We start from the raw sequence: 22,131 nt of genomic DNA on the forward strand, positions 1-22,131 counted from the left end.
GCATATACATTCTCAGTCTGTTGCCTGGGATATTAGCTAGGCAACTCCTAATAAAGCTAAAGCCTAGCAATGTAAGATTAAAACCCATTAGTTGGGGATAAATTGTCCATATATTGCACAAGAAATCCTAACGTGCATAGAAAATGTACCCTAAGCCCAGCACAAATCTTACCTGTCAAACCCTTTGTGATACTTCGGGGGTTAATTTCAAGAATGTGTAAGGGCTTTATCGCACTTGTTTTAGTTATTTGGAAACTGCTCTTCCTGGCTCGAGTGATGCCTGGTATTCTTACGTGGCAGTTTCTGCTCGGTTTCAAAACATCTTGACTGTCTCATGCTGTCTGTGCCTGTGCCTTTCGTTTGTTTAGAGCAACGTGAGGAAGCTGCTGGTGTGAAAAACCAGCGAGGGCTGGAGCAGGACTCGGGTTTACGTACCCGAGGAACGGTGGTGGTGGATGTAACAGAGACATGCTTCACACCTTACCGCTCCCAGCCGGGAGGGACACAGGACGCGGTGCTTGGGGCCACTCCACCCCGCGCCTCGCCACGCACCCGGCTGCCAGCGCTGCCGCCGCTTCCTTTTGCAGCAGGACACGAAGCCCTTCGGGGCTGGACCGCGGGGTCCAGCCTGCGCGCAGGGCCGCAGCCCGGGCAAGGGCCGGCGCCGGCGGCGGGGTGCTGCAGCCCGCGGGGGGCGCAGGCGGGGGCGGGGCCGGGACGCGGCGGGCGGGACCGCTCCCCTCCCGCCCCGGGCCGCGCGCCCCGCGGCGCGCCGCGGCTCCGCGCCCCGCGGAAGCGAGGGGAGGTGCCGCCAGGCGCAGGGCACCGTCCCATTGGCCGCGAGCCGGAGGCGCTTTGCATGTCTCCGCCCCCGCGCCGGCCCATTGGCCGCGAGCCGGAGGCGCTTTGCATGGCCCCGCCCCCTCCTCGCGCCGCCTGGCCGGCGCTGCGCTGCGGTGTCGGTGTCGGGCCGGCGGCGCGGCGCAGCGCAGTGCAGGAGCCGGAGCCGGAGCCGGAGCCGGGGCCGGGAGCGGGCAGCACCGCCGCTTCGCTGGCGTCTGGCGGAGCGGGGCGGCAGCAGGCTGCGGCCAGCGGGGCGAAGCGAAGCGGCCGGCGGGTCTCGGCAGCGTCCCCTCGGTGTTTTCTCCCCTCCCCTCCCCTCTTTCCCGTGAGCCGCTCCCCGCCCGGGTCCCGCGGGTGCAGCATGAAGTGCGGCGATGGCCCGGAGAGGTAAGACGGCGGTGAGGACGCTGGAAGACCTGACGCTGGACTCCGGGTATGGTGGCGCGGCGGACTCGGTGCGCTCTTCCAACTTGTCGCTGTGCTGCTCGGATTCGCACCCCGCGTACCCCTATGGAGGAAGCTGCTGGCCGCACCTAACTGACTCCATGCACAGTCGGCACAACAGCTTCGACACCGTCAACACCGTCCTAGCGGAAGACTCCGAGGTGCTGGACTGCGCGGGGCAGCAGTGCTCCCGGCTCCTGCCCGACCTTGAGGAGGTCCCCTGGAGCCTGGAGGAGGTGGAGGCGCTGCTGCTGCCGCCGCCGCGCCGGGAGCCTCGGCCGCCGGGCGCCGCCGCCGCCGCCAGCCCCGCGAGCCGGGATGCGGCGGCGCGGCTCTCGACGCTGGTGAGCCGGGCGCTGGTGCGCATCGCCCGGGAGGCGCAGCGGCTGAGCCTCCGCTTCGCCAAGTGCACCAAGCACGAAGTGCGGAGCGCCATGGAGATCGTCCTGGGCTGGACGCTGGCGGCCCGCTGCACGGCGGCCGCCCTCGGCGCCCTCTCCCTCTACAACATGAGCGGCAGCGGCGGCGACCGCTTCAGCCGCGGCAAGTCGGCGCGCTGCGGGCTGGCCTTCTCCGTGGGCAAGTTCTACCGCTGGATGGTGGACAGCCGCGTGGCCCTGCGCATCCACGAGCATGCCGCCATCTACCTCACCGCCGGCACCGAGAGCCTCTTCCGCGACATCCACGCCCGGGTGCTGGCCGGCCCCGCCGCCCCGCTCCCGCCGCCCGGCCGCCCCCCGGCCGCCGCCGCCGCCGCCCCGGCCGAGAAGGAGAAGGAGGGCGGCGAGGCGCCCCGCTTCACCCTGGAAGCGCTGGAGCAGACGGTCAACAACGACCCCGAGCTCTGGGGCTTGCTGCAGCCCTACCAGCACCTCATCTGCGGCAAGAACGCCAGCGGTGAGTGCGGCGCCGGGGCGGCACCGGGCGCCACCGACCACCTGTTGCGCCGGGGCGGGAACCCCCCCCCGCGGCGGGCTCCCGTCCGCCTGTCCGTCCGTCCCTGGGCGCGGGGCGGGCCACGGCACCTGCCGCCGGGGAGGGAGCGGGGCTGCGGCGGGGTGGCCGGGGAGGGCGGCGGGTTTGCACCTTGCCGGCGGTGCCCGGCCCGGAGCGCGGGGTGGGAGCTGCCGAGCATCCCTGCCTGCCCTCCTGCCTGCCCTCCTGCCTCCCCGCCGGCGGCTGTGTGCGCCTTCAGGGGCAGCGGGCAGGGGTGTCGGCGAGGGCTGCTGGGTGATAGACAGTTCAGAGCGTCAGTTTTCCACAGGAAATGGCAGAAGCGCAGCTGAGAGCTCGCAAGCGAGATCAAACTTTGTTACATATGCAGTGGTTTGGCCAGAGATTGCGTGGTTGGCGCTGAAATGCAGTCTTTCTGGACAGATTTCATTCATGTTGCTGCTTGTTTACCCAGAGCTTGACACAGATGCATCAACTGTGAAGGTGATGCATCAACTTCCTGGGGATTTTTTTTTTTTTCCTTTCTTTTTAAACGAAGAACTCAATATTTTTAATGAGTTACCGTTCGGTAGAGCAGGATCCCAAAGTTAACGTTTCTTATTTCAGCTCCCTCTGTTTGTCAGGGAAGGGAAAACGGAATGAGCCGCGTCTCAGGGAATGCGAGTTAAAATCGGGTGGTTTCACCTACCTTCGCCTAAGCGAGCGCAGGCACATGCATACACTTCTGTTCAGCCTAAATCCAAAATACCTGTCAAGCTGAGATGCAAATATTGGGGGGGGGGAGCGGGGAAGGGAACTGGGAGAACAAGGATAACTGGAAATCTAGATCAGGTCTACAGATAAACCCTGTGAAGTTGTTATAGCCACAGAGGATGCATTAAAGCCAATTATCTATTGTGTTAAGACACCTTCTCTCCGGTACGACACCCAAAGGAGGATGCCAAGCAGGAGCAAAAGAAAAAGGCAAATCATCCTCCCTGGTGTAAATGAATGTGGCTCTGTTATATTTCTCTGACGGTTTTACTCCAGCCATGGATGTCCTCCTCAGAGGCTCTGCTGAACCTCCCCTCGAAACGCATCTGCTGTTGGTGGTGTCTGTTGCAGGACCCTTGCGCTTTATTCTAGCGCTGTCGCGGGCAGGCATGTCTTCCCCAGAAGTGCCACCGTTGTTTTTTTCTTTTCCTCGAGTCCTGGTACTGTGCCTGTAGGTCTCAGATGGCACTGTGTTGCGTTTCTGACATTGCAGCACTTGCTGTGCAGGCTCCTACTGAGCCTTTCATTTTGTTTTGCGGCGCTCTCTAACTCCCTCTGTATCAGCTCGGTGGATTTCAATGAACTTCATTCTGACCCTCATTTATCTCTTTTCCAAGAACCCGATTTTGGAGTTTTCGTCTCCATTTTGTTGTAGCTTTACCTGGCACAAATCTCCTTGGTAGCTCAGTCCTGACTCGAGCAAATGGCATTTTTCTAAGATGTTCGAATCAGACCCAAGCAAGTTGTCCATTTTGTTTTATCTCTCTCCCTGTGTCGTCATGTGTTCTGTGCAAATGCTGTTTTGCTTTTTAGCATCTTATAAGATGCAGTTTGACATCATATTACATATATTTAGAGTTACAGGTGCAAACAAGAGTCAGGCCTTCTTGTAGTAAATGCTGTTTTTTTAACTGCTGTTTATGTTTATTTAGATTTAATCCAAGGATGTGTTGCATGCACTTAAGTAGCTTCATGGTAACTAAAACAGCCATTATAAACCATGAAACACATCCGTCTGTTCTTCACCAGTGAGATATGTATCTGTTTATGTAGTCCTCACCATTTTGATGTCTGAGTGCTCCATGGTTGGTTGCAAATATTTCCTTCTCAGGCACTTAAAAGGTGGGGAAATCTGATGTGAGAGATTAATTGAGCTGCTCGAAACTATTTGGGCAATCTGTGGTAGGAGGCTAGGACTGCTGGAAGCTACATGTCTATATAGTGGCATAACCACAAGTTCATCCTTCCTCTGTACTCAGCACTTGAAACACCGTGATAAAGCAACTTAATAGGTAACAAACTTCTCGTCACATCTCTCTGCGCTACTGCAGGAGTGGGAGAAGCAGCAGGTCTTGTACTCTGGAGATTCAATAAATCTGGGTGGCTTGTGGACACACAGGCACTGAAATCAGTGGATTTGGTCCATCAGACGTGGATGAGAAGCAGTGGCAGGGTCCTTTCTCGAGGCACCACAGCAACACGATTTGAGTGAAGGGGGGGGAAAGAAAAGCAGTGCAAGAGCAGACCCCCTAGCAGTACCTCTTCTGCAGGTGTTTTTTTGGGGGGAGAGGCAGGGTTTCTCTGGCAGGCAAATGTCAAACTGTTTACAGATTTTCCAGGCTAAATTCAACACCTTAAATTCCACCCAGACAGTGAAACAGGCAACCCGTGAAGATCACAGGATGCAAGTATATGAGGAACATGAGTTTGTGCATGATGTAGCCCAAGATTATAGTTCGTGAACACAAGTGTTGGGGAAGATGATCTGAAGATCTGCAAGACACAAACCAGCCTTTCAGTGCTTCCCAGTCAGCTGTGCAGAGTGTTTAGTGGTTTCAGCTGAGGTTTTTTAGCCTGGTGTCATACCCAGTCATCTTGGAAGTTGCTGAATAAGATCAGGATCGCAAGATAACCTTCTCCTTCCTATAAATGATGGTCATGCGCCTTCAGACAAAGAAGATGTCTGAGCCAGTTCTTTCGGTGGGTGCTTTGGCCCGCTGGGTTTGTCTTGGGTACGTCTGGCCCGAGCTTGGGCAGCTGCCTTGACTGGAGGCAAGCTCTCCAACAGGTGCCCACTCATTTCTTGTGCAGGGTTGAAGGCATGTGGATGAAGGTGGTAGCACTTCTTTGTGCGTTGCAGGCAGCAGGCCACATCTCCTTGATAAGCCTCTTGACAACCCTCTCTGTGGTATGGGAGTAAGGATGACAAGGGAGAAGCAGGCAGTGGCGTCGGGAGCAAGCCGCTGGAGTCTACCTGCAGCTGCCTGCATGTTGGCCGAGCTTATCCCGGTGACCGTATCGGAAAGAATAAACCTTAAAAGCACTCTGAGGTAGTAATTTTTTTTTTCCCCCTTGGACAACCAGAATTTTAATGTCGTGGCTGAAAGAAAATTAAGAACTTCACGTTTGGGATTTCACTGATGCTCCAATGTTTCTATTACGAGCTCTGTCTGAACGGCACAATACACATTTTACATCCTGTAGCAATCGCGTGGAGCGTTATTTCCCTTGAAATAGTGGGAGCAAAATACTACGTACTCAAAAGACATTAAAAAGCTGGGACCTCTGCGGTTTAAGCTATGTTATTTTTGTTTCTTTATTGCTCATCAAACCCCTAATTTTTAGGCCTGATCTGAGAGCTGCTTTGAGATGACTGGGAAGTTTTCCCAGGTCTTGGATGCAGCACAAATTGTAGGATTATGTCCACGTATTTCATTATCGCAGGAATGCTTGGATGGTGGGTCCAAGTAGCTCAAAGTCACCTACACTGTATTATAGAGGCTCTTTTTTACTAGGCAGAGGAATGGTATTAGACAACACTTAAATTAATATAGAGTTTAGAAAACAGGTTGTTTTCATTTCAGTTTTGGGGGTCTCCTTATCTCGTGTTGCAGGACTCGTGGGAAGGGCAGAGGCCGCGAGGGAGGCAGGGATCGCAGGGAGGAGGTTTTTGTGGAGCAGCCAGCATGCACAACTCGGCCATGTCTGTTTGTGTACAGCTACTAAAAATAGTTATTTGGAACCCAACTTCTTCCCTGTGGTTTCTTCCTGCTCTTAATATTATTTAGAGAGGAAGACACAACAACTAGGAAGAAACCCAGGATTAGGTCAGGCTTGGCTGACACGTGTCAGCTAACCTCAGTTTAACCTCAGCCTCTTCTCCTAATCCAGGCAAACTAGAGGGACTCCAAGCAAATGAGCAATAGCAATATATTAGCACAGCTTAACCAAATCAGTAAATGCTTTTAAGTTCTGATACATATGTATACATACATGTTTGTATATAAAGACCATTCCCTTCCCTTACTGGCGAGCATACTGTTATCTGTCTGTTACTTCTCTGCTTTCTATTGTAATTGAACCATTCAAGATGCTATTCTGGCTTTAGGGGCAATGTAAAAATAAATCTAAAACTTATTTCAGCTAGGATGATAGAGGAATATTTGGCACAAGATGGAATTTCATGCCTTTTTCCTGGGCTTTTTTTAAACTGCAGTTTTAAGAACATCCTTTTCCTCCCATTATATTTCACTCTTATTTCTCTCTAGTAAAAAAAAGTGGAATACAGTATGAGGTTTCTTTTATATGCCTGTATGTTATACTTAGGGGTCTTTGCTGTTATGTTTTTCCCACCTGCTTCTGGGCACTTGAGTCCCTTGCCCAGAGGTTAGCATCAGTAGCGGTGCAACAAATGATGTGTATTTTTACTCGATTCTCTTACCTGACATCCTCCCAAACAAAATTCCACAGCCTCTCTAAACAAGTTGTGCATTTGTACCCCCTCTGGATGGGAGAGAGAGTTGTGCCTGGTTGTGGCTTGTGGCCACCAATGCTGGTGGGAGCTGGGAGGGCAATGGGGGAGATGTGCTCCTTCCCTGGAACGGGGTGGGTTGCTTGAACACCTGGTGTTGGCAGGAGCGGGACAGATGGACGCTCAGCATGTGTGCACTCGTTGCAGGCCTCTGTTGCCTTGTGAGGGGTGAGGAGCAACGGTGGGACTAGAAAGTAGAGACCCAGGGGGAGGTTGCTGTTTGACTGACTGGCTGATGAAAGTTTGTTTCCTGCCGGACATTTTTATTCATATAATTTGTTTCAGTTACAAGTATAACATTAAAAAAAAAATCCCTGAAATGGTTATACCAGAAACACCCAGAATAGTCATAAAGATGATGTATGCCAATATGATTATTCCCTTTATCATGTTGGAAAGTACCTTAATAGCGGTTATAGCTGTGGCCACGCTAGGGAGTTTTAGGGCTGCAGCTATACCACTTAGCTTCTGATGTAAATGAGGCTTTGGACTTATGATCGGGAAAGATGACTGTATATACAAGAAGCATGTTAAGGGAACAACTGTGTAATTTTAGCAGTATATTGGGTTCCTGGCTTTTTTTTTTAGTTGAATGGTAACAGGCTTTGTATAGTCCTTCAGCCCTCCTGTGAGCTGGTGACAAGAGGTGCAGGTGAGTGTTAGGGACAACTTTACACCTTTCCCTAACACTACTGCAAATGCTCTGTCTTCGGTAGCTGCTCAAAGTTGTTTTGAGTAACTGCGTTTAGTGTGTCGGCCTTTGTGCAGTTTGTATTGAACCAAGATGTCGCTTATCAGTCAGAAATCTTCCACGTTGTCCAGAGGAAATAGCCAGTGGTGCACCAGCTGGGGACTTGTAAAGTCTGAGCCTTTTCTCTCTAGTCCTGGGCAGAGACCAGGGACCTGATTCTCCTCCCTCAGAAGCTAGAGGGAAGCTTTATGGTCTTCCATCCACCTTACCCCCAGTGAAGGTGTGAAAGGAGAAAGCCACATGATTAGATGACACCAGAGGAGGAGAGAGCTGTTTCCTGGAGTGAGTAGGTGCCTGGAGTTAAATCCTGTCTGGAGTAATTTCCTCTGGCCAATGTGTAATGCATAAAGAGCGGGTGCTCCTTTCAGATGGCTCACTGAAACTAGCAGCTTCCACCCAAAATAGCTTTGTTGCTGGCCCAGTAGAGACTGTACAGAAAAAGCAAGGGGGGGATGGGTGGGGGAGTTTGTCATGGGGATGTGCTGTCTTGCTGCGGGGATCACAAGCAGCAGCGTTGCCACTGTTTACGTCCCCGAACAGGTTGGCCTGAGACGGTCACTTGGAGCCTGGCAGACGGCTCCTGTTATCTCCTTTAACACCAAGTGTTAGCATTAACTGCTGGGCAGCGAAATGAGCAGCTGCTCGGTATTGTAGGCTGTTTTTTTCCAGTGCTGTCACCTCCCAGATCTCCTGTATGATCTTCACAGCTACATCAGTGCCTGCTCACTTTACCCGGTCTTCTCCCAGTTTCAACACTTTGCTGGTGGTTCTCTGTCTTCCAGGCTGGGCTATCATGTCCATCCCTCGCAGCGGTGCTGTCCTGCTGGTCCCTCTGTCCCAGCACTCCCACCTGGTGACTGTCAGCAGGGTGTTTTCCTTTGCCCTGGGCATAGGAGGTTTCATCAGGGCAAAAGGAAAAAGTAGGGGCTTTTTAATTCCTCTTGTCTTCTTGTTTTCTTCCTCACCAAAAGCAATTGACTGCACCATCTCCATATAAATCTGTAATTATAATTGTTATGCACCTGATAAATATTTTAAAGACTTTAAAAGATATACAGATGGAGTCAAAATTACCCCAGAGCTTGGCAGTCACCTTAACCTGTAGTTACATTGCCAGATGTGTTCAGTGGGGAGAACCTGAAAAAAAAACCCCATGGGTATTGTAGAGGACTATGCCAGCCAAAGCCTCAAATGCGCCTTTCAATCTGTCCTTGCTTTCAGGGTTTTCCTCCAACAAAGAGTATCTATCAGTGGGCTCAGCGTGGCGCATTTGTCTGTCAGTGCTGGGGCTTCCCATTTTCCCAGAAGATAATACACCAATCCTGCTGTTGTAGGCTGTGAGGATAGATGATCTGGTGGTCAGTCACTCCTTTTGCTTTCCATAATGCTACATCTCTCTTCTGTTTTTAGAGAAGAGAGATGTAGCTTTATGGAAAGCAAAAGTGGAGGTCACTAATCAGGTGAAATGAGTCAGTGAGAAGGCAGCTGTAGGCTCATTTCAATAGCAGGAGTGAGGAGTATGTTTCTGGGAGCAGCAGCAGAACAAGGAGCCATCGTTGGTGTGGATCAGTTCAGCAGCATGGATGGGTTACAGGCACTTCTGCTGATACCTTGCTGAGGTTGTGGAGGCTTGTCTTGGTTATTTTAATTAATTTAACCTGTTATACTGAACCGATGCTTTTGAATCATCACACTCCCTTACCATGGCAGTTTGTGGGCGAGGAGGAAGTTGCACACCATGGTTTATGGGACGTGACCATTTTCTTGGGCTCTGTTCAAGAGATGTCTGTCATCTTGATGGTATTTTATTCTCTTTCTTGATACCCATGCTCAGTTCATAGTAAGAAGTACCCTTTTTTTTTTTGGTGTAATTGTTCCTGGAAACAACCTGGGAGGTTTTATACTGTCGTACTGTTAGAGGGCCATTGGCATCCTGCCGTAAATACATGGACCAGCTTGGATGCTGAGGAGGTGCTTGGGACACGGAGTTTCCCACGGGGATTCTCTTGGCTCATCACTAATAAGGAAAATAAATCGGCTTTGATTTGGTTTAGAGTTAAATGATACTGGATTGGCAGCAAGGAACAATAAGAAAATTACACCGCTTGTACCAGCAAGCCTCAGGACAGGTGATTGTGCCCCTGCTGAACTGAGCTGGCAGAGGTGGGTAAGGGAGGAAGGGACTCGTTCACCCTGGTCAGTTCCAGGCCATTTACAAGCACTGTGTTAAATGGCATCCTGCCTGTTCAAAAAATTTTGGGCCAGATTCTGATCTTGGTGTCTTTCAGACAGACCTGATGTAAATCTGTGTGGTGGTGTGTGGCTGGCTGTCGTCGGTGAGCATAACATCTGCTCGGTGGGAACTTCACTGGTGTGACACTTGGGGACTGGGCTCTTGCTACTGTTGTGCATAAGGCAGTAATGGATGTTGATACTGGTATCTTTCGAAAGATAGAAAGATAGAAGCACAGGAGATGGGTACAAGCTCTTTCTCTCCGGCGTTGTAAGGCAGCTGAAAGCGAAAGCGCAGGGAGGGATCAGTGCTGGAGGATGTGTGGGAGGCGGGATGCTCGCCAGGAGATAGGAGCGCATGGAGGTGTTGCAGCCAAGGGACGGGTAATACCTTTGGGTCAGCAGATTTGAGCCTTTACGTGGATAGATCTCGCTCCTCATGTGAACAGCACATGGACTTCACATGGCCATAAAGGTCTTGGGACAGGCTCGTGAGTGAGCAGGCGAACAGGAAGCCCCGAGAAGATTAGAGAAGAGGCCTCTTCAAGGACCGGATTTCTGTCCTTCGAGTGCTGTGGAGTAGCAGCTGGACCTGCAAGAGTCTGAGGCTTTAAAAGCAGGGTGTTTTTATTAATTTTAAATCGCACTGCTATGAAATATTGCTCCCAGGTGGGGGAAGTGAACAGGGCTGGGGTTGCAGCAGAGGTATGGTGAATGCATTTGCATTTTCAAGGCTGTCAAATAATTGGAGGAAACTTTGCATCCCGCAGTGTTTCACAGTCTCTCTGGCCCCGTGGTAGTCTTGGATAAACACTGCTGGGCTGTAGTGCCTTTGCTAATATATTGTGTTTGGCTGTGAACAAGGAGCTAAAGTCGGGGAAGGTCAGCTTTTCCTTGCAGAGGGCTGAGCAGGCCTTGCAAACACCTCTCTGGGGTGTTATTCAGCAGCAGGGATTTAGAAAAATAGAGGTTGTGGGGCTGTGGGCTGTATCCAGTCTCCAGGCTGCAGGTCCTTCACCCCAGGTGAAGCATCTTCACTTCTCCGTCAGCTCAGAGCAGGGGATGTGGCCAGTAGCAGGGTGAGCTGCCACTGGTGAGGCAGGTCAGATGCCCAGGGACTGATGCTGAACTCCCAGGCCTTTGGTGGGAAGAGCTGCCAAGAGAAGGGAGAGAGATTTCAGAGGCTGGAGTCATTCTGGGTACCCACTGAGATGCTTTTTGTGGAAGATGCTAAGATGATTTTTTTGTAATACAAGGGCATTCTTTTGCATGCCAGCATATCACAGAAATTAGTTTCACTGAATCATTCACTGTAAGTCTGGGTTGGTAGATTATTTTGCTCTGAGTTGCAGTTATAGTGTACAAAATTGCTAGGGGCTAGATGTAGGTACCTCCAATGCTGTTACTTCCCCTGATGCTTATAAAATAAGGGTCACAAAACTCAATACTTCAGAAAAATTATCCTTGTGCTACTGGTGTTATTTCACTTCTCTAGTGTATATTTTGTGTGAGGTGATGTATGATACAAGATATTCCAAAGGTATTGCTAAACCCAATCCTGTAGTCCTCATCTGGGCAACATTCTCACTGATTTTGGTGGTGAGGGCTGTCCCTCAAACACCAGGATGAGCTCTTGCATTTAGTTACAAATTTAAGAACCTCATGAGTCAAGCCTGTAGGCCCAGAATTAGTTGTGCTAAAAATAAGCTTTTTCAAAACTGAAGATCAATATCAGTACCTCACTGCAGATATTTGATTTGAAAGGAAAATGTTTTTCTTTTTTTCATGGTTTTACTGATTCATGACATTCAGCTTAAAGACTGCTTGGTGCAGTCTGTAAGCCCTCGCACTAACTGGCTAGCCTATTTCCGCTGGCCCACATATGAAAAATCCTAAAAATAGTCCAGCAGCATATGTTTTCAAAAGTAAATTAGATTTTAAAAATAAGAGCTTCAATTTAATTATCTGGCATGCTTTCAGTAAGGAGGAGGGTTTTCAAAATACACAATTCCTTTAACATGGGGGAGGAAAAAAGGAAAAAAAAAAACCAAAACATGCCCCTCAGTAGTTAGGACCTGCTGTTGTCCTTTACCTATTAACTAGTTCTTCATTATACCACTGTGCTCACAAAAAAAATGCCTTCTGCATCAAATGGTTTTGGATGGTGTAAACAGTTTTGCAAGCTGAGTGAATGCAGGGGCAGAGACCAGCAACGTGGGGACTATTTTTAATGAAAAATTCTTGCCCGCGTGAATGCATATGATGCCTTGCCTTCCGCCTTAAAAAGCATGTTTGGTGAACCACAGGTAAGACACGCAGGAGCAATTTCAACTATTTTACAGGTTTAAATGTAGGAATGAGATAAACATCTATCTTGAAGCCAAAAGCTGGGAGCTAAGGTAGGTAAGTTGGTGACGCTGTCTGTCTGACATACATCAGCAGTTAAAGTGTGGTGGCTGAATGCTTCTAAAGCAAGATTAATACAATGAGAGAAGAATACACTAGCCAAAGCTATTCCCCCTTAAGCATACAGATAGTCTAATTGATTTTCAGGAAGGATATGGGACATCACCTCTGTTTGGCACACAGAAACTGCATATGCGTGGGATAATTGGTGGGTTTTATAAGGAGGCCTGTGGTGGTGACAGCCATCAAACCACCAGAGCAGATGGGGATGCTGATGTCTGCCAGCTCTGCCTCTCCGCTGACCAGTGTTGTCATGAGGAGAGAAGGGCTCGAGACAGAGCTTGAGGTTGTGGGAGAGACTTGGCAGTTATCAGATGGGTGGGAAAGCACTGCCTTATCAGGGCTGGTGAGGTTCTATCGAGACACCTTTAATTACAAACTGTGTCAGTGTGAGGCAGGAGCTGGTGAGTCACAAAGAGTTTTCTAAGGTTTTGGGCTGGCCCTGGATGCTCAGGCGTCAGCCGCTATTGCAGGTGATTTCTCTTTCATTTGGAGCAAGGAGGTGCAACAGTGGCAAGGTTTTCCTTTGGAAGGGACCCTGCCACCCTTATTCCCATGTTCGTCACCTTGGGATTAGATGGCCCTGGTTTGCCCAACCGAGGGCTATGCTTTGAGACTCCCTAGGAGTTCACCTGGAAGCTATTAAGCCTGCTTAATAGCCGCTTCTCATGCAAACGGTGCAAACACACCCAAACTTCAAAACTGGCTACAAAGCTAGTTGCTGAGCAGAGTTAGACCTGTATTGTCGAAAGGAGCTGCAAGGCCCATGGGCAGCTTGTGCAATCCATGTTGCATACTCCCGACAGTGCTGCTGAGACATACCTGGCTGGAGTGGGAAGGTGCTGTGGGCACGCTGGGGTCTTCAGGGTTGTGATTCACGCCTTTTGTGGTCTGGTAGGGTCTGAGTTGGATGAGCCCCTGGGAAACATCCATTTTGGAGGTAAGGAGAGTGTTCAAGGGAAGAGGGGTTGAGAAAATGAGGACTTCCTAGTTTACTTCTCCCCTTAACTGTGGCTTGAGGAGCATCATGTGAATGGGTTCTGATTTGTTCCCTGTGACGGTTCCCAGTGCTGCTAGCATTGCACTGATACACTGAAATAGTTGTTGATATTTAAACATGAGTGTTGGCCATATTATAAGGAAAAATGAGAACAATTCAGCACCCCCATAAAACATCCTCTGAGCCTGGAGTAATTAGTTCAGTTTCGGTAGCCTCATTTCCAGAAAGGGAAAGAACAGAGCAAACAGCAGAAAAGATAATGAAAGTTGGGGGGGGCCCAAGGGGAATATTTCAGTGCGGCGATAGTCAACCAGAGTGGCGTTATTTGGTCCAGAAAGAAGGCACCCAGGGGAAGCTATGATTGCGCTGTGCAAGAAAGTGAGTGGCAAAGTGGGAACTGATCAGTTGCCTAATTTTTTGCAGAGAGCCAGGATGTGAGAAGATTAAATGAAACTGAAAGAGAGTAAATCTAAAATAACTCTAAAGAGCCCTCTCCTTTTCACAGTGTACTGGGGGGTTTGTGGAGCTGAATAGTGCAGGGAGTGACTGGGAAACAATGTGCTGGGGTTATGCACATGAAGGAGACTTTCTAAAGATTATTAATACTCTGTCCCACATTAATAACTGCAGAGGAAGTACTGCTTCATGTTTTAGCCCAGGCTTTCCTTGGACAGCCTTCCCAGGCATTGCACAAGATGTGGCGGGTGTTTCTGGCCTTCCTCTGCACTGCAGAACCATTCGCTGCTGACTGGGCGCTCTGCAAACAGAGGCTGCTTCCTGCAGTGTTGTTCACACGAATAAACTTTATTCCTTTCTGTAGTCCTGTGAATGAGTAAGAGCTGCAGGACTGAACAGTGTACTGTTCTGAGCTCCTTTCATGGTAACTTCTCTAGGTTTCTTCTTCAGTTTTGACATGGGCAAATCTTCCTTCCCTGGCTTTCGTATGTGCTGTCTGCGTTAGGAGTGGTGACCCTCTAGATATAACTGCTTTTTTTTCTCCTTAACTTCAAAGAGTATCGGTATTTACATAAGTGGCTTGCTAATTTACTGCATTCTGGCTTAATCTCTCTCAAATGCCTGTCTGAAAATAGTTGTCCAGATGAGGTAAAAATATTCACTGTTGAAGCAGAGTATTTAGAAATAGCTGTAATTTTGAGTTGTGTCGAATAGAAACCCAAGCATTTGCATTTTGATTAAGGACAGGTGTTTAACTTTTTGCACAGCTGGTTTTTAGGTGGTTAACTAGAATTTTTGACCTACTGGAAAGAAACCCCCTCACTAAATCTGGTGTTGGTGCTGTAGCACTGTGAACTCGATCTTCAGTAGGAAGGATGCAAAGCACCGCTTCATTACACTGGACTGTTGCATCAATAATGTAGTAATGTAATGTCTTGGAGGGAAAATAATGGGCTCTAATGGTGTAACCAGTGTGCTTACAGATACTGTAGCACAATTAATTGTAGCTTGCTTGGAATTAAGCGCTGTGAACAATTTATCTTAAAAGTGGGTGCAGGGCATTTGAGCTTAATCTCCTCCGTGCAAGGAGGCCAGTAGCCTTCCTTATCCTGTTCCCTTGGGATTATCTGCAGAAAAATGAAAATGTGGCTCATTAATTGAAAATGATGGGAGCGGGTTTCTCCGTTCATTGCCTAGTGGTGTGCGAGAGGCCGGTGCTCTGCTTTCTCAGGCCTGTGTTTTGTGCCTCCTTGATAACCACGGGGACTGACTGGGGGAGAGGTGCCGTGGAGGGTCTGTGGACTTCAAGGCTTTGTCACCGTGGGACTGTGAATAACGGGACCGAGGTTTTGGTGGAGGTCTGTCATCTTTCTGACAGCACTGAATTTGTCCGAGAGGCTGGCGGTGCTTGCCTGAGCGCTGTACCTGCTGGGAAGGGTTTGATTACACTGAGAAAGCAGCTGGCTTGCGATGGCCCCTTGTGTGGTACCCAAGCATGGCATGGAGAGGAAGCTGTGGGGAGGACTGAACAAACTGTGGGCAGGATGGGCTGCAGAGGAAGCAAGTAGGCTCCATGATTTATTCAGTTGTTTAGTGATTTATTATCGTGGCCAAAACACCAGGGTGGAGGGATGAGGAGAGCTTTTTGCTTGGGTTGGGTTGATGAAAGCTTTTTCCATCTTCATGTCATTTGCACACTCTTGTGTCAATTCTCCAACGCCTGACAAAGGTTCAACTTGCTGACATCCTTCTCCATGGGGGAAAATGGTATAGTCTTTCCTAGATCTCTTGCTTCCGTAACACTTGCAGAAGCGCAGTTGTCAGTGGCCATCATTGTGCCGTAGTCCTTGGCCAGAGTTAGCTGAAATCTGCCCATGAGCTGGAAGGTTGCTGGGAGTGATAGAGGGACTTGCAGGCATGTGTGACCACATAAACCTAATTTTCCTAGAAACTAGGAAAGAAATGCAACTTCCCATTTTGCAACCATTTTGAGAAATGGCCTTCATGTGCTCATTCATATTTCTTTTAAACTCACGTAACAGTCACACTCGTGTCATGTACAGAAGACAGACTTACAGGAACTGCAGCTCTGGCTCCAAACACAGTTTATAGGCACCCCCAAGGATCCCGATGTCTTTGGCAGGCAAAGCTCTCACTGGTTTTATGTAAGTGGGCTCAAAGATGTGTCCTGCTTTCTTTGCTATGTATTATTGGGAGGGGGCATCCAGAATCGGGGGGAATAAATTTCTTAAAGCACTTTATAAAGCACCTTTGTCCCCCACTTTCAAACTGAACAGGATGTTTATGAAGGGATTTTAACTGACAGTTGTCTGTAAGAAGATTCTTTCCTGTTATGAAATGAATTCTTCTGTTTTATCTTTTTGTTATAAAAGAGCCAAATTCAATCATTTCATAACCGCACACTTTCAAAACTGTATTTATCTGACCTTTTTGCTGCAGAAGATAATTGGTTTATACAAAACTAAGTATTTTCTGGGTAGCAGGTTACTTGCTTTTTCACATGTATGTAGCAGCTTTGTTTTAAAAAGACTGTGCCAAGGAGAGGTCATACTTCACTTCACAGAACTGACTGTTTATGCTTAAAAAGTGGGACAACTTGTGTAGTGTACAGAAGCAGCCATAGGTGTCTATGTGATGTCAACTTGGGACTGGGACTTACTGGGAAGATTCACCATTTAATTACCTGAGAAGAGGGGCTCGCCCTTTCGCTTTCTGTTAATAAACATTTACCTCATTACCTGAAGATGCTATGTACAGACAGACGTTCAGTGTATTGCAGACTAGCTGTAGCTCTAAGCCCCAAGGGCATAGCCAACTAATGGTGGTACAGGAGCTTCCTCACAGGGAACAAGGGGGAGCTTCTTACATGGTGGGGCCACAAGCCAGGCTTGTTTTTTCTTATATTCACTACATAAATTTGGTGTCAGCTTTCTTCCAAAGAATACAAAATCATAATTTATTTTATTTATAGAGCTGTGTAATTTATACCCTGAGATATGTCTCAGTGGTTTCAAATTACAGAGACGCATGGAAATACTGGCTGATTTTTCCCTTACCCAGTGTATAGACTGAGCTGCGGGTCCAAGCCTAAAACACAGCAGCTGGTAATGAAAGCAGAATTTAGTTCCATGGCCTCAAGTCTTGCTGTAAATGTTTCCTAAATTTCTGCTTCCTAATATCTATTGAGGACACGCTGCAATGATCTTCCCTAGGCTTACTGTTATTGTGAGAGAAAGCTACTTCAGTTCCACTTAGGTCAAATACATTATCAAGCAGATCTAGTGGTCAAAGAATGGAAACGTTCCCACTGAAGACAATATAGCTGTGGGGTGTTTTTATTTATTTTTTTTTAAACGAAGAAACAGAAAAACCCAAACCAAAAAACCAACCCACCAAATAAGTCTATGACCTGGTATATCCTCAGGTTATTGAGAGTTGACCTAGAAAAGATACTGGGACGTGTTTGTTGGAGAAAAACATCTCTTATATTTGAACTTTCATATAGTGCTTCGCTCCTTACACAATTTTCAGTGATACCAGCCTTTGTGTTTGAAGCTCTGCTGTTGATGGAAGCTGTCCTTACAACTCACATGCTTGAAATACCTCAAAATGGATGACTGATGGGGGACATTAGCATGTAGTATGTCACGTCTTTGGCATGCCACCCGTTTGCAAGGGCAGCTTAAGGTCTAGCAAATATGCCACAGTCTGTTGCCATCAGGTTGCCTGATGCCTTTTCCCGGTGGACGTGAGTGATTCTCCGACAGGGAGTTGTTTCAGGCAGTTTTGCTGTCTTGGGGTGTCAGCTAGTCGACAATTTGCCTCTGCTTTACATGTGTAAATGTAGCGTTGGGAAGCACCACCTCCTTTGAACATACACAAACCAACCTTGTACTTGTGCATGTATTTTAGTTTGGAGAGGGAGGTTTGCTGTCACCTCACTGTTCATGCCGGAGAGTGCCAGCAGGTAGGTGCAGCTGTAGCTACTTATGGCGGTAGTCAATTTGATGCCTCTCATTTTGGTGTGGCATCAGCTGCCTGACTGTGGGAGCTCTTTTCCCTGACTCTTGGGAAGCTGGAAGGGATGTAAAGCAGGGGTGGGTACTGCCTTCACGTATGGAAATGGCACATCTCCTGGCACGCCCCAATTGGCTCACTGCCCTGCTCCAGCCCTGGGCTCTGCCAGGTGGAACCCATGCAGAGCTTCTGGGTAGCTGGGGGTCTCTGTGCTCCCCTTTTTCTTAGTTGTGAGTCGATGTGGGAAGGCCAGTGGGCCTGTAAGGAGATGCTCTTGTCTATGTCTAGCTTTCTGTCTCTGTTAGCAGGATGCCCAGCTTTAATGTCTTCAAGGATGGTACCTTAGAAGCCTAGTAGTAAGCAAAAGCTGAAGTGCTTTGACTTCTTGATCTTTGCAGAGACAGACTGCTCCTTTCAGCCCTGTGCATTGTGTAGACAGTCACTTCTGAAGCCTAGTTGTTTCCAAAGACCTGGACCCAAAGAGGAGGGTCTCTGAAAGCCTTTCTGCTCAGAGGTGACCTTCACTGCCAGCGCTGGCTCCCGCCTCACCTCGGCAGTGCTGGGAGGCTGGAGTGATCCCGCGGGAGGCTGTTGGGGGTACATGAACTATGAATTTTTTCCGAGACCACAGCAGAGCCTTTGCACAGCAGCTGATCACATTCAGAAACCCTGCACCTTTTTATGGCAGCAGAGGGAACCAGAAGGCTTAACGAGTGCTGTTGGCTCCTCCAGAAAAGGAAGGAGGGATTTATGTTGTTCTGTAGGCCTTTAAATAAAACTAATAAAAAGCCAAATACATTTTCTGACTTGTGCGAAGTAAATGTCGAAACTAAATGGAAACTGAGGGGAGACTTATGTATTGTCTGCTGTCCTACATGTCCCTAAGTAATTCCTTGAGAGAAAGTAAGGATTAAATAAAGTGGCAAAGAAGGGCAGATCCCCGGAGGAGTAGCAGTTAGCGTGCCGTGGGAACATGGGATGTTGCCCCTTCTGTTCTTGCACACGTGCACTGAACTTCTAAAGACACCTAGAATCAGTTTAACATTTCAGGCCAAGACATCTATACAGAAAGAAAGACATAGGCAAGGGGAATAACTTTGCTCTCCTGAGAAGATGCCATTTGGGTGTCAGGATCAATACCTGTTCTTGAAGCAAAACAGACAGACTCTTATCTTGCAATGAATCATTTAAGTTGCTGGAAAGCGTGTGTGCCTGTGTGAGGGTATGTATGTTTGCATTGCATGGATCTGAATTTGCCTGAGACTTAAAGAGAAAATGAATCTAGCAAGGAACATTGTGGAAATTAAGATTGACCAGCTAAACTGAATTTTAGATTTTCCAAATTGGTTGCTCAGGAATACCACAGTGAGTAGCTTCCATACCTGCTCAGCTCAGGACCCCCTCAAAATGTGGGTAGCAGTTGTCTTAGATGATGTCTTCAGTGGGGCCAGCTGTTGATAGACCTCAAAGAAAAGCATGCAGTTGTTATTTGCATGGGTTTGGCTAATGATATTGTGCTGCCCACATTTGAAAACCTGGCTCAGCATCCGTCTCCGTGGTTTGCAAGGTGCCGGTGGTACCTGAGGCACGGTGGTGCTCCACTGCCTTGTAGGGTGTGTGCTGGTACAGCTTCAATGGGAACAGAGTCAGGCCTGTAGCAAATACAATCATCAGCAAGCAGTGAGTGTGTACCGTGAATCTGGAGTAATTCTGTCCTTGCTGTATTTCAGTGGTGGTCCTGTAGTTGCTTCTTTAGTCATCATAGATGTCTGTTGGGTTTGTGATCTGTAAGAAAATAAAAGGGAAGCAGGAAGGAGTGAATAAAGTTCCTGCGACAAAAGCACTCACTGAATTAATGTGTGGAGGTGGCTCTGGAGGCTTCTTCTAGTCCTCTTCTGTGACTGCACTGACTGAGCTCCATGAGAATTAAAGTTTCCTTCTGTCTTGCTCCTCCTTAAGTAGCAGCTGTATCTTGAGTCTGATAGTCCCATGTTCCTTGTTAGGATGATGCTGTGCCAAGTACAAGATGCTGCAGCTGCAGTTGCAGCAGATGATAAGCTGTTAGGTGCTGCCCTCTGCCATGTTCACTCCTCCCTCATCCTCAACAGTAAAGTCATGGCTAGGTTGATTTTTAGACTGAAATGTAGAGTTATGGCGGGGGGGAGAGCCCTTCTGCCCCTATCTAATGCAACATCCCTAGAGCAGTGCAGTTAGAAACCACAGCACATCCGCTGCATGGTTCTCCTCCCACTCCTTTCAGGGGTGTCTGGAGGGAAGGATGGGCTCTGCACAGTGCCCGGGAAGGCTGCAGCAAATCTGTTCAGTGTTTGAGAGCTTCACCAGCTATCAAGGCTGGTTGCCTATTTTTACCCATGCATATGCTGCAGGAAAATAAGAAGGGTGGGTTCTTAAAAAGCAGGCATTTCTGAGTGAATCGTCTCCCCAACACTCCTCTCTTTCTTCCTTATTGTGTAAATAGTGAAGGTGAAACCAGTGTCAGAGCTAACAGTGGGTGAAGATGACATATAAAAGTGTTCTCTAGTACTTGACAGTAATGGGATCTGCAGTGCACTTGACTGGAAGCAATAGCGGCAGCTGTCTCTCCTAATGCACCCGTAGCAGTGTCCCTTCTGCCGTCATTCCCCTGAGGCACGCTGTGCATGGCCTTTTGCCTGCATTGGTGCTAGACACCTTCCTAACAATGTCCAAGGCAGCACTCCCAGGTTCTCCCAGCGAGTGGCTTCTTCACAAGGTTTCTGCTTTACTTCCAAATTTGGATCGTGAGGTTTCATTTAAAATCCGCAGGCTGCGGGAAGTAGTGGGGCGGATTTGGGGTTTTTGCCTGAGATGTAACATCTAGCTTGGATGTTCCCGACTGTCATTGTGATGCATCCTTTGAATAAATTGTTAAAACTAAAACTGCGTGTTGGGCTGGGAGATCTAACCTCGTTCCTCTTTCACTGAATGAGGGGCTGCTGGAGCAACAGTGTCACATACAGCATGTGGTGCAGGGTGTTACTAATTATTGCGCATGGGTGTGGGCAACCCCCTTCCATTCATTCTCGTTTCCATTTGTTACTGATTAGTAGTCATCATGCTGCTGGAGGTCTCTGGTGCTCCCCATGTATTGGCCGTAGGGTAGGCATCTGCCAGAAGGTGGTGTTTACTTCGAATTAGAGCTAAGCAGCCATTTCCCCCTCTCCTGCTCTTCCCCCAGAGTTTCAGACTTCTGTGGCTTTAAAAAATGTGAAATACCTACAGGTATAGCTGTGGAGAATTACAGGTAGCCACTTTTGCTGTGAATCATAACCTGATGTGAAGGAAAGTTGGGAACACCAGGCTGTGCAATACAATCCTATCAAGAACTAAAGGATGTCTAGGAAATGGAAAGCAAGCATGGGTATACACGGTGAATTCTTGAAGGTGACCTGTAAAGTGCTTTAAAAATGGAGTTGTCCCTTTAACAATATGCGAACAGCAACAGGAAAGGGAGCATTTAGTCACATACTTTTTTTTTTTTTCTTTAACCTCTGAAGTTCTCCGAAACTGCAGCAGCAGGCTGTCCCTGCTGTGCTGCGGTGCCCCAGAATGCTCTGATGTCCCGGGTACCCTGCTGGGGGATTGATCTACCCTATACAGGTTCTGCACGGTGATGATTGCATATTATGAGATGGCACAGTTTAGCATGGCCTATGATCATAATATTTTATATCCTTTTGAGATAATATATACTTAAATGTTTTAAGAGATTGTGAAAAACTGTTGCTCTTTTTAGGCAGTATTTTTCCATCCTTCTTTCCAAATCTGTCCTTTTTCCAGTGAGCAGAGAGGTGAAATGAGTGGAGATAATTGCCTCGGCCATATGGGCCAGCAAACCAAGTGGATGCACTCATAGTCTGGTATTTTAATTTCCAAGTTCCTATCAGTGCTGCTGAAAATAGTTTGCTCTTTAAATGCTCTTGGTTGTGCTGCTTTGGAGTGATGTGAAAAGTGTCTGTAGCATTTTGCAGCTTTTAGCTTTTGCAGTTTGGCTTCTGATGGCTGAGTCGCCTCCATTTTTCTCTCAATCTCTCTTCTGTCTCATCCTTCAGCTGACCTGAAACCTTTGTTGTGCAGGGACAGTGGAGGAGCCACAAAAGTTCTTTCCTAACCAGGGCCACAAATCTTATCCTGGTAAACTGGATCTGCTGAGCATGGTCATATGGGTTAGATGTAAACTTCTAATATGTATAACATCTGATTAGCTTGGGAGGTTAAGGGACAGAGGAAATCAGCATCGTATTGCCAGTGGAGGAGATGCAAACAGTCTAGGATGACTGGCTTTTGTCTCCTCTTCTGTTTACTTCTGTGCTTCATAAGTGGTTGCCGAATATGTGTCATATA

The 22,131-nt window shown here is 48.3% G+C and overlaps 1 protein-coding gene across 4 annotated transcripts in view; it reads left to right on the plus strand.

Annotated features, from left to right (window-relative positions):
- Positions 1–988: 988 nt before the first annotated feature.
- The window catches only part of ABTB3 (ankyrin repeat and BTB domain containing 3), a 178,569-nt gene continuing 157,426 nt past the window's right edge, over positions 989–22,131 (plus strand). The window contains exons 1-2 of one of the 4 annotated variants that reach the window (XM_075075705.1): positions 14,083–14,134; positions 15,753–15,875. In XM_075075705.1, coding sequence (XP_074931806.1) covers positions 14,083–14,134; positions 15,753–15,875 — 175 coding nt within the window. Of the gene's footprint in view, positions 2,185–13,025; positions 13,195–14,054; positions 14,135–15,752; positions 15,876–22,131 lie in introns of those variants that run through there. The other 3 variants (XM_075075695.1, XM_075075714.1, XM_075075722.1) reach the window with 3 other exon arrangements.

Source organism: Phalacrocorax aristotelis, chromosome 1, assembly GCF_949628215.1.
Source record: "Phalacrocorax aristotelis chromosome 1, bGulAri2.1, whole genome shotgun sequence".
Taxonomy (NCBI): domain Eukaryota; kingdom Metazoa; phylum Chordata; class Aves; order Suliformes; family Phalacrocoracidae; genus Phalacrocorax; species Phalacrocorax aristotelis.